This window comes from Filicampus tigris, chromosome 10, assembly GCF_054856515.1.
Source record: "Filicampus tigris isolate MCC_2025a chromosome 10, RoL_Ftig_1.0, whole genome shotgun sequence".
Classification (NCBI taxonomy): Eukaryota; Metazoa; Chordata; class Actinopteri; order Syngnathiformes; family Syngnathidae; genus Filicampus; species Filicampus tigris.
Window position 1 is genome coordinate 2,445,204 of NC_141226.1, and position 12,628 is coordinate 2,457,831.

The 12,628-nt window shown below is 40.4% G+C and overlaps 1 protein-coding gene across 1 annotated transcript in view; it reads left to right on the forward strand.

Annotated features, from left to right (window-relative positions):
- The first annotated feature begins 10,378 nt into the window (after positions 1-10,378).
- The window catches only part of LOC147140383 (cadherin-12-like), a 38,812-nt gene continuing 36,562 nt past the window's right edge, over positions 10,379-12,628 (forward strand). The window contains exon 1 of the mRNA XM_086044023.1: positions 10,379-10,558. Coding sequence (XP_085900149.1) covers positions 10,415-10,558 — 144 coding nt within the window. The 5' untranslated portion in view covers positions 10,379-10,414. The remainder of the gene's footprint in view (positions 10,559-12,628) is intronic.

Genomic DNA, 12,628 nt, shown 5'->3' on the forward strand with positions numbered 1-12,628 from the left:
CAGGCACCTTATTGACAGTGACAATAAAGGGCAATAATGTTTTTTTTCAAGTAAGGATTGTTAAAGAATTGATCATTTAAAGTGGGTTACATAGATTAGGAGTAAATTAATTTGTACAGAGCAAATTGTAAAATATAAGCGAGAAAAGACGGATCTCTACAATCGGTCTAATTTGCTTTACCTCTTAAAGGAATATACATTTTTTTAAAGTAGTTTTTTGACAAATTTGTGCAAGTACTGGAGCATTTATTTTTATTACATATTTATTCTCAATTTAGTCTTCAATTTGTTACTCAGTTGTAAAACAGCAAGTGTTTAACTGCTACTGCAATATACTTCAGAGTTTAAAATAAATTAATGACAACGATTTCTCGTGTTCTTTATAAAGCTATGAATTGAAATACCCTACATTTTTTTGTTATTTCAGATTTATAGTACCAGTCCAAGACACATTTATTTGTTTATTTGCACAAAGCACTGGATTGGTATCATTGATCCCGGAGTACATTTTACAACTGTGGGTATGCCTTCGGAAAGGAAAGGTAGTTTCAAAGATCACGACTTTCAAAATGTCAACACTTAAGACGTTTAAATGGGATACTCTTCTAACATTTCATTACTTTTTGACCTAAATTGTACATGGCTACCCCTTCCTGTTTTGGCTGTCATGCCATCTGTTTCAAGGACATTTTGCACAAAGGGAACCCCCCCCAAAGCAGTCTGTTTCCTGACCTCATTCAAGCACAGTTTGGAATTAATTACGTGTCTTTTCATGGGGATAATAGCACCCTGATAAAAGCCATATAGCCTCAAAATATGGAAAATGATTCATATTTCATAATCAATCTATATATTTGAAACAAGTCTCTTTAACAGCAGCTTTAAGAGAAAACCTCACTTCACCTGCCTGGCTGACAAACAGGATGTTACAGTTCAGCTTTTTATCGCATCTGCTCATGATGATGAAGGATTTAGAGAGATAATTCCCCATCTGACATGAAAAGATGGCCTTGCCCACATTTCACCACTTCCTGATGGGAATGCTGGATCCTACCTCTGTACTTCCTCTTCTGACTGGTATGGTATCCACTTTGAAGGTCATTTGAACACACAGCCTCCCAGAGGTGTCTGTTTCCTGACTTAAAACAAATGAAAGTAAAGATTAAGTCACTCTCTGAACATGCATTGTGCTTATTTTGTATGGGTTGGTTGAAGTTTGTATTCCTATCACTCTCAGTCGTGATGATTTCATGATTTATTTTTATATTACTCATATCACTTTTACTTGACTTCTTCAGAGACAACAATCTTTCATGGGATCTGGTTTCTCCAGTTTGTATGGACGGAGCTCCAGTCATGCTGGGAAGAAAGTCTGGTTTTGGTGCGCTAGTAAAATCCGATGCACCACACATCATCGTGACGCATTGTATTCTGCGTAGGCATGCGTTGGTAACAAAAACGTTGACTCTAAAAATGGCAGAAGTGTTAAAAACTGTGGTGAAATGTGTGAACTATGTACGAAAAAAATGCTCTGAGGCACCGAATCTTTAGTGAGAAATGGGCTCTGAATTCGAGGTACTTCTGCTCCATTCTAATATTCGGTAGCTATCCCAGGGACAGATGCTGAATCATTTTTTTGCCATGCGTGTGGAATTAGCCCTGTTTTTGCAAGAGCACCAACACTGTCATGCAGATTGCTTCAAAAATCCCGGGTTCATTCTCATTTTAGCGTACATGGCTAATATATTCGCAATTCTCAATCATCTCAATCAGCAGATGCAGGGTGGTGGAGTCAATATCATGGAAGCAGAAGAACAACTGAAGGCTTTTAAGAACAAAAGCTACCGTTATGGAAACGACGAACAGAGGACAATAACTTCACAAACTTCCCGCTTCTGGACGACTGTGTAAGTAAGATCGAAGATGTGTCTGGAATCGAAGATATTTCTGTATCCACGGAACTGAAGCAAACAAAGGCCACGCACTTAGATGAGCTTGCAAAGTCTCTCGCTGGATATTTCCCTACAAGAGTGTCATATCCAGCACGGGTGAGACAGCCGTTCATTTTTGCTGTTGAGACAGCAGATGTCAATGATGAATTCTTCAACGAAATCATTGACATTCAGCAGAGCCAGGTTCAACAGCAACTCATCAGAACAACAACGCTTGCAATGATTTGGTGTCGACAAATGAACAAGTATCCAGTTAATGCTAAGAAAGCCCTGGATTTTTTTGATACCATTTGTTGCAACATACTGTATTTTGCAGAGCTGGGCAGTCCGTCCCTGGGCCCAACCAGATGCCCATTTTGGGGGCGGATGGTGGGGGCTGACAAATTTAAAAAAATGGCTGGACTAAGCATGGCCGCAAGTGGATTTTAGTCCGGCCCACTAATCGGCCCTCATGCGTGTGACGTGCTCGTGAGGCGGCCAAATTTCATCTCAGCCTACTCGATGTAAGGCTTCTTTTTAGGCTTCTTTCGACTCCTGCGTCGGCGCGAGCGACAACTGCCGCATTGATTCACATGGCCGACGCATTATGCTGTTGGCGACAGGTCTACGACACATGCCACGCACACATCAGGAATTGTTGCTACTGATCGGTCCATTATGTCATGTTGCGATGAAATACAGTTTCCCACACAGAGAGGAGGCGAGAGAGGATGCAGCACGCAGCTCGTTGCTGCTGCAAAGCAAATTGGTTTGACAATAAAATTAAAAGCATAGTCAGTCATCTCAGTGCCTTTATGGTTGTAGCAGGTACGATATCCATTGTTGTCGCTGTCTTTTTGAAGCGACGCCCCCCGACTTGGAACGTAACTGTTTCAAAACAACTTGTGTCTGGGAGTATATTAAGCTGCGCGCAGCACTCAAGTATGACGCTGGGACATCAAGGAGTACATACACTTCTTCTGTCTTGTCTTCCCTACTTCCGGAAATACGACGTAGCAAACCTGCTGTGTATAGTGGTTTGCTGGCATGCTTTTATTTTGAAGGCCGTAAACGAAGGGAAGTGTGGAAAATAAATAACTAACTTGTTGATTGCGACTTCTGGCTGTCTGTTGGACCCAAATAATTATACAATACGACAAAACCAACCCCGGGGCTCGCAATGGAAGTAAGCTCACGCAGTTGGGTAAGTAGTAAAGTACTAGTGGCGCATTTTGAAGCGTGTCCACAGCGGGTTTGAATGGTAAATTAGCCAGCTAATGATCCTTAAAAAGCCTCTGCTGTTAGCATCCCTCCCGCGGCGGCGTCAATCACGGACACTTTTTTTTTTTGGGCCGGGGGTGGAACGGGGCAGGGGGTGATGATTTTTATGAATAAAGGCGGGGGGGTCGCGTCCGGAAGGGTACCCAGGTCAAAGGTGGAGGGTTGCGGCCAGACCGGCAAAAAAGGGTCAAGTGCCCAGCTCTGAATCTTTGTGAGCAATCCTTTTTGAGGATTTTGGACATAAAAATGAAGAAAAGAAACAGATTTTGCTGTGAAAATTACGTGAGAGTGGCAATTGCCAAGGTGAAGACATGGGTTCGATCCCTGCCCCGGCCTTCCTGTGTGGAGTTTGCATGTTCTCCTCGTGCCTGCATAGGTTTTCTCTGACTACTCCAGTTTCCTCCCACATTCCAAAAACATGCATGGTAGGTTGATTGGACACTTTAAATTGCACCTAGGTGTGATTGTGAGTGCGGATGTTTGTTTGTCTCTGTGTGCCCTGCGATTGGCTGGCAACCAATTCGGGGTGTCCCCCGCCTACTGCCCGAAGACAGTTGGGATAGGCTCCAGCACTCCTTGCGAACCTGGTGAGGATAAGCGGTATGGATAATGGATGGATGGATGGGGTTCGGTACCTCCAACAAGGTTAAGAACTACTGCTCTAGAGTTTTCTTATTTGGCCATATAGGCCATCAGGAAATGAACTCAACTAATTTAACGTTAATTGTTTTGTGTCCATATTCTTCTGTCTGCTTTGCTGCAATGTAATTTTAAAGGTGGCCCAAAGATTCTGCAAGATTACTCAACATCTGAACAGCCATCAGCTTATGAATGCATCTCCACGATGAAACATTTTTTGTGTTACTACCCCAAGCTTCCATAAGTGGGTCAAAAATGACCCGCATGCATTTTCTATGTAATCCAATAGGATGTTGATCAACTTTGGCTGTCAGAAATAAATTAACTGTGAACCACACAGACTATATCAAAAGTTTCACTCTTCAGGAAGATTGTTTCACACAGCTAGAGCTGAAATGTGAAAGTATTATCTTCATATAATATTGTGTGTGTCTTTAATGATTGTTGTTCTTATTATTTATCAACAAATTAGCCTACTTTATAACTAGCTAACACTAGCTTGCTAACCTAGATCGCTAACATTACTATATGTATTGTGTTAACGTTAGTGTGTGTGCGTGTCATTCTTGATTGTTGTGTGAAAGAGTATGTTATTATTATTTATCAATAAATTAGCTTACTTCATAACTAGTGCATAAGCAAAACCGTTTTCTGGCCGTGCTGAGAAAGAGGGTGGTGCTGATGTATCATAACGAGCAAACACTAGAGTTTAGCCAACATTACTATATGCAGTGTGTATGAGTATTTGTTTAAAAAATGCTTTGAATTGAAATCTTGTTATGTGTTTTGTTTAAGGGTGGCACGGTGATCGACTGGTTAGGACGTCTGCCTCACAGTTCTGAGGTCGTGGGTTCGATCCCGACTCCGGCCTACCTGTGTGGAGTTTGCATGTTCTCCCCGTGCCTGCGTAGGTTTTCTCCGGGAACTCCAGTTTCCTCCCGCATTCCAAAAACATGCATGTTAGGTTGATCGGACACTCTAAATTGCCCCTAGGTGTGATTGCCAGTGTGGATGTTAGTTTGCCTCTGTGTGCCCTGCGATTGGCTGGCAACCAATTCCGGATGTCCCCCGTCTACTGCCCGAAGACAGCTGGGATAGGCTCCAGCACTCCCCGCGACCCTTGTGAGGTTAAGCGGTATAGATAATGGATGGATGGATGTTTTGTTTAAAGCGGAAGTCAACCCAAACATTTTTTTTCCAAGAATATGTTCTACGCAAGCCCACTCGTGGAAACAAGGCATTTCGATAAATATTGCATTTGTTAATCCACTAATTTTTAGCCATCTCCGGGGCCATTTTGTCAATTCTGTCGACTGAAAATCGACAACTGTTCAGGTCTCAGGTAAAGACCAATCACGGCTCACCTGTTTTCTGAAGCTGAGCCATGATTGATCGTTACCTGAGCAACTGTGATATAATTTTCAGTCGACAGCAAGTGGCAAAATGGCCGGCCCCTGAGATGGCTAAAAACGGGTGGATTTTGCTGCTCATATTCTCCCATTCCACTAACGCAATATTAATCAGAATGCTGTGTTTCAACTAGTGGGCCTGCTGGGAACATCCATCCATCCATTATCTGTACCGCTTATCCTCACAAGGGCGTGCTGGAGCCTATCCCAGCTGTCTTTGGCAGTAGGCGGGGGACACCCTGAATTGGTTGCCAGCCAATCGCAGGGCACACAGAGACAAACATCCGCACTCACAATCACACCTAGGGGCAATTTAGAGTATCCAATCAACTTACCATGCATGTTTTTGGAATGTGGGAGGAAACCGGAGTACCCGGAGAAAACCCACGCAGGCACGGGGAGAACATGCAAACTCCACACAGGGAGGCCGGAGCCGGGATCGAACCCATGACCTCTGAACTGTGAGGCGGACGTGCTAGCCAGTCGAACACCGTGCCGCCCCCTGCTGGGAACACGTTATTGAAAAAAAAAAATTTGGGGTTGAGTTAATCTGTAGGGGAGTGAGGCATGGGGTATTATTTACCCAAACTGTATGGTGTTGGCACTCATTAGTGTTAATCTAAACACTCAATGGTGGCATTATTACCTCACTGTCAACACAACATTTTGTTGCTGTAACACGCTATTGGGTGTTGAACATGTAAAACTTTGTTAAATGTTATTTAAACACTGAGTAGTGTGGATAGAGATTGCGAGAACTTGCTGCTTGAAATTAATACCACAGGTGTTGAATTACCACCATCACATTTGCATTGTGGAGTTGATCTTTATATGCTCTTGAAATATACTGAAGTTTAAAGATCTTAACAAATCACGTTAGATATGCAAATGCAGAAATCTCACATTATGTCAAAATGAAACTTTTGCTCTTGATTGAAATGTTTGCAAAGCAACTACAATTTATATACCTTACCTTGTAAACTTTTCATTGTGCAAGAAGAATTGGAATTCGCAGCTATGGTGTGTGTTATTAAAACTTCAGTTCACCACATTTTCAAACACACTAACGTTTAAAGTTGCTCCCATTAAGCCTACCATGTGTCTGAGCGATTAAGCTGTGCATCACTCAAGGGGGGCATACCATCTGTGCAAGGGCGAACCACAGAACACATGCGAGCTATGTACCTGGAGTGTTAAATCAATTCAGTCATTTGATTATCCACTGTAATCAACACTGCAGGGAAGAACGTAATAAAAAGGGCTCAAAAACACACAAATTCGGTCTTGGCTTAACTATTGAGGCTCTACATTTACTCGTGGTAATGGAGGACTGAATTTTCTAATGCCTTTCATATTTTATATGATATAATATGATAAAAAAAACTTTGAGCTGTACATAAAAGTATGTACGGCATTTCTGATGTTGAGTATTTCTGAGATCATTTAAGTGGGGCTCTGTATCACAATGTGTCACAATAATAAAGATGAGGTCACACAGCAAGAAGGTTGTGTATGTAAGCATAAGGTTGTGTATGAATCTCCACCTGTATGTAAGCATTCTTAAAACATTGCCATTGCTTGATTTGAAGGGGGCTCTATATTCCTCTACCTTCACCATATACAGCCTGCATTAGTTCTTGGCAGTAGTCATTAGTTGAACAACTGATTGCAATATCTTTTGTCCATTATTTTCGCTTCAACCGTGACCCTTTCAAAGTGTGAAAGGCCAAATCCTCCTTATGAATTGATTTACTGACAGCCCTATGCCACTGTATGCAATAGTGTTAACGTTCCTCATTGATTATTGTGTGAATGGGAGGAGGAATGTGGATTGTGAATCCAATGCATGAAGCAACATTATATAAGCGAAGCTCATTCGCAAGGTTATCATTTGTGTAAATGTGTATTATAAGTCTTTGCTACAGACATTTTTTTTAATTTACTGTATTTCCATCAACTAAATCTGGTGGGGTACTGTCCCGCTTTGGTCCAACGCAAGCATGCTGCAATGGTGGAAATAAATTACACAGTATCGGAGCCCAACAGCATATTGGTTTGCATGTCTAACGCACAAGCTTGAGGCTATGGTTTAAAATCTCAACTAAGCTCCTCTTGTGAGGCGTTTGCATGTTCTTCATATGCTTGCGTGGGTTTACCCCAGATACTCCAAAAACTATTGTGCCACTTCCATTGCGGTATATATACTATTGTGAATAAACATCAGTAAAATGTAGCAGATCCATATTGTGTGTGCTTTCTAAAAGCCTTGAAAATGTTTGCATCCTTTTGCTGTAACGTCACAAGAACGTGAGAAAAATGGGACTGGTAGTGCTTCTGAAACATTGTAGAAGTACTGTAGTTCATCTGAGCTTATGCACAGAGAAGAATATAAACGTACCCATTGGGCTATAAAAATAGTATAACACAACATGAATACATACACCAAACTTGAGAAACAAATTTACAATAGGTACAAGAATGCAGAAGAGTGAATGACGTGATAGAGACTGGGGGAGGGAGAAGACAGGATCAAGGGATATATGGGACCAAAAGAGGTGACGAGAGGGAGGGACACAGACAGAATGAGAGAGAGCTGTGGGAACACAGAGAGAGAAAGAGAGAGGATGAGGAGGGAAAGATCAATGATTTAGTTTGACAGTGATAAAAAGAAGGGAAACTGACCTGGACAGAAACATTTGGACCCAATCTAAGCAACAAGCCCCCACAAGGGACACATCAGGTTTGTTTGACGTAAAATGTTATCTCTTATCGGTCCTAGCGCAGCATGTTGATTCGTGTCCTTTTAGTTGTGTCATTTCCCCAATATAGAAATCATTTATTGAGCTCAGTATTTGTCTTATATTCATTTTTTCAGGACATTTGGGCAATACAAGTGAGTCTTGAATGTTGAACACATGGCAGTTAATTGGCTGTATAAATTGTGTACCTCGGAGCAAAGGTTGGAGCAATATAAAACCAAATAATACATGTAATAAACATAATAATGACTCAAGAAACACAGCAAAAAATACCATACCCATTACAGCTCATCATTTGTCATTCACAGACATAAACATAATGGCCACGATGAAAAATGATTAAGGAGCAAGGAAAACAAATCTATTTAAACTTACCTTTACAGTTACATAATGAATTACTCAACTCATCTTTATTTAGATTAAAAATACAAACCCCAATTCCAAAGAAGTCGGAACGATGTGTCAAACATAAATAAAAAACGAATATGATGATTTGTAAATCCTTTTCAACCGGTATTCAATTTAATACACCAGAAAGTCTAAATGACAAGGAAACATGCTGTGTAACATTCATAATTGCCATCACATTTGGGCATTGTTTAGTTATTTTATAACATTCATTTTCGATTATGATTAATCATCCTAATATTGAATGCAACTTAATTATCTTTCCAAATACAATCATTCTACTAAACCCAATTCCAGTGAAGATGTGACGTCGTGTAAAATGTAACTAAAAAAAAAAACAACATAAAAATGATTTGCAAATCCCTTTCAACCTTTATTCAATTTAATATAATACAAAGAAAAGATATTTAATGCTCAAACTGTTGATGATTTTTGCAAATGTTCTATCATTCTTTATTTGATGCCCACGGCGGCAACAAAAACTGGGAAAGTTAAGGAATGCTAAAAACAAAACAAAAAACACCCCACCTGTTTAGAACATTGCACATTGCACAGCTTAATTTGAAACAGGTAAGTGTAATGATGATTATAAAAGGAGCATCCCCGAAAGACTCAGTAGTGTTCTTCACTTTATGAACAAATGCATGAGCAAATAGTCCCAACAGTTTAAAAACAACTTTCTCAATGTACAATTTCAAAGACTTTAGAGATTTCATTGTCTATGGTTCATAAATTCACCAAAAGATTCCGAGAATCTGGACAAATCTCTGCTCATAACTGAGGAACTGGTTCAAAGCAAAGGAAGGATACGAAAAGTAATGCCATTCAGATTGACCAATCATTATACGTGTGAAATTAAAGGGGAAATATCATCCCAATTATGAAGGAAATAGAAATAAAAACAAGAATTCTTCATTGGGTGTCAAAGCCGCCTTTACCCCCCCTCAGAGGCGCCACACCCCCCCCGTCTAACTGAGATGCTCAACTAATTTTTCAACATTGACAAACAGATCAGCACGCATACTTATACATTTGATCAATTTTAACATATATACTTTTTATACACCAATAATGCATTTTTTTGAATCACTTATATCAATACAAATATATTTTAATTAATAATATTGCCAGAGAGGGGCATTCCGTTCCAGGCACAGAACGGTCTGTCCGTCCCACACGGACGCCCATTGTGGGGACGGCGGAGAAGTTTTTTTTAAAAAAGGACGGACCAAGCAAGGACGGAAGTGGGTTTTCTTTCGTCCCTCTATTTGTCCCTAACCGGGTCAAGTACCAACTGACTTGTATTGTGTTGTGTTCTTTTAAAAGGAAAGAACACTGTTCTCTTCTGCGATACCACGCATTAACTGCCTGCATAATGGTGTAGAGTCCTTCTTTTTTCTTTTTCATGTGCATTCCCTACAGTAACATTGTACTCACAGGCATAGTCTGCCCTCTAGTGGTTCAACACACATAATGCCACAGGACGCCCATTTCACTGATGACTGACCGAAACACTGCTGGGCATTTGGGCGAGGTGGCAGCTGCCACCCCTTACCACCCTGTAAAAGCACCAATGCATGTAGTTTATAAAACGTATTCAAAATTTCTCATTCCTGAATCTATTTTGTCATCTGTGTCTTTTGCTTTAGGAATCCACACTGATTGGCAAAGACGACCCGAAAAGAAGACCACTCAGTAGCAAGTAAAGCATACAGTTAATCATCCCTTGATCAACTTAACATGCATACATTGGCTTGATCAACATTGAAAACGTCAATTTGGTGTGCATACGGTACAAAATAATCCAGTCTTTGGTGCATTCCCTGCTCAACCTTTGAAATAACCAACAACTGTAATGACCAGCTTCTCCCTGAGGATCACATGGGAACATGCCACAGTATTTCTGGTATGCTCCTGTCTAATGTTGGTTTACAGTTCCCCAAATCCCAGATGTTCTCAGATCCAGTTTAGGAAAAAAGGTGGCGTGATGCCCGCCATGACATCCTTAGAGGGCAGGACAAGGCTGAGACATGGAAGGTCACACGTTCAGCGGATTAAGAGAGGTTGGATATGGAACCAGTTCTTTGTTCTGGAAGAATACACGGGCTCTGTGCCACAGTACGTTGGTAAGGTATGGTAATAAGATGATCTCTTTTATTGTCATACAGTACTGTATATAGAGAGGGACTTCTAAAGTGGAACACAAATCTGATGCTGTCAAAACTGTTCATTTTCCTTGAAATAGAAATAATCATTTTATGTGTAACTGATGCCGTCGTAAAAGTCATACATAGTCCAGTCCGTAGTCCACAATTATAGAACCTCGTGCAACTTCAGATGTTCAACGTCATATTCATTACTAGGGCTGAGCCGGGTACTCATTTTAGACGAGTATCCATCACGGAAAATGCATTTTTGCAGAATACGAGCATGAAACAAGTACATCTCCTCATTATTTGTACTCATGCTGAAGGAAAAAACGCATTGGGTAACTACTCCTGTATTCACTCTTCATGCTCTGTGATTGACCAGTCACACACAGCGACCACCCCGCCGCGTCTCAGTCTTTCACACAGTCACTGATGATACCCCCGTGCTGTGTGAAAATGGTTCGTGTCGCGTTGGTCAGGTGTTTTTTTTTTTGTTTTTTTTTTTTAGGTTTTCCTCAATTCACCTCTATTTTGATTTGTATTTAAAGTTACTTGATAAACTTGTTTTGTCATGTACGAGGTACATTTTAGATGACCGAGCTGTAAATGGCTCTTATTGTGTTGGTCACTGCCTGGGTGTTTTGTTTTTTCGTCTGCTTGCTTCTTAATTTTGCTGTCAGGTGGAAAGTCAGTTCCTTAGCAAAATTGCTAACTGAAATCTAGCAATAAGTCTTTTAGATCTCTCAAGGGATATTTTGGCCCACTCTTACTTGCAGCAACATGAGAGGTTTTCAAGCAGCACAGCATTTTATTGTATTCAAGTCCAGATTTTGACTTTTTTTTTCTTAAGCCATTCAGAAGTTGACTTGCTGGTGTGTTTGAAGAGAGTCTGGCTGCAGCCACCATTCTCAGTCGCTCCTCCCCACAACCTTGCAGAAGTGCTTTATTTCAAACAGCAATTACACACAATTGGAAGTGACATTTTTAATGTAGTACAGCTTTATTTTGACAAATGTTCAACATTTTCACCATTGTGAAAGTAAAACTTGAAGCGCTCCAAGATTTTTTCCCTCTCAGTACGTCCTCTCTCATGAAGATGCATCTACGTATGCCCCCCCCCTAAAAAAAAAAAGTTCTGACAATGTCCAGACACAGGAATTTTGGAGTAAGTAATTTCACCACGCATCTGGCACTTCTCTGTGCTGATTTACTAATGTTTTTCTAATGAGCATTTTTGATGAATAAACTCAACAAAAGAACATATTTTTCCAGCTACCAACAAATTCAATGGCTTAAAAATTAAAAAAAAAAAAATCTGATGACCGAACTTTTTGCCTCAGCATTCTCTGATAAGAGCATATTTCATGTTTAAATCAATCACAGAAAGTGAGGCCCTGAAGTATCAAAGTAGGTTCAGACCATCAAACTACTAGCACGTTTCACTGTAGTATGATTGTCAGACCTGACTGAAGCGGATAATAGTGTGTGGATCCCAAAAGTGCAGAATCAGATAAAGAGCATCAAATGCAAAAAAAAATTGATTTATTACAACCACGAAGGACCGACAAAATATGAACTGAAAACGCTGGTGAAACAAAGCCAGGAATTATCAAATTCAAACCAAAAGCGCTTGCAAAAAGAAGGGGGGATTGAAGAAAACTACAAACGAGATATAGCCAAAATCCAATTACACGAAACTTAAAATGCTCAGTCAAAAATGATCAGGAGAATAATATCATACAGACAACTAAACTATATCAGGAGAACAAGACTATGGGTGAGATCAAAGTGTCTGGGTTAGAAAATGAACTTGAAATGAGCTGTGAGGTGAGCGAGGTCAATAACCCGACAAGGCATAGTGGAGAATGAAGTCCTTTTAAAGGTCAGGGTGCAAACATTTTTCGGAGTCTGTTGAAATTCATATTCGCATTGGTAATAGGTTTTATAATACATACGAGTCACTTCCTGCAAATTGTCAAACATAGATTGATTAGAAAATAGGTTTTATTTACTCATTCCGAGTGTTTCCGAACCTCATGGAAGCTGGAGGA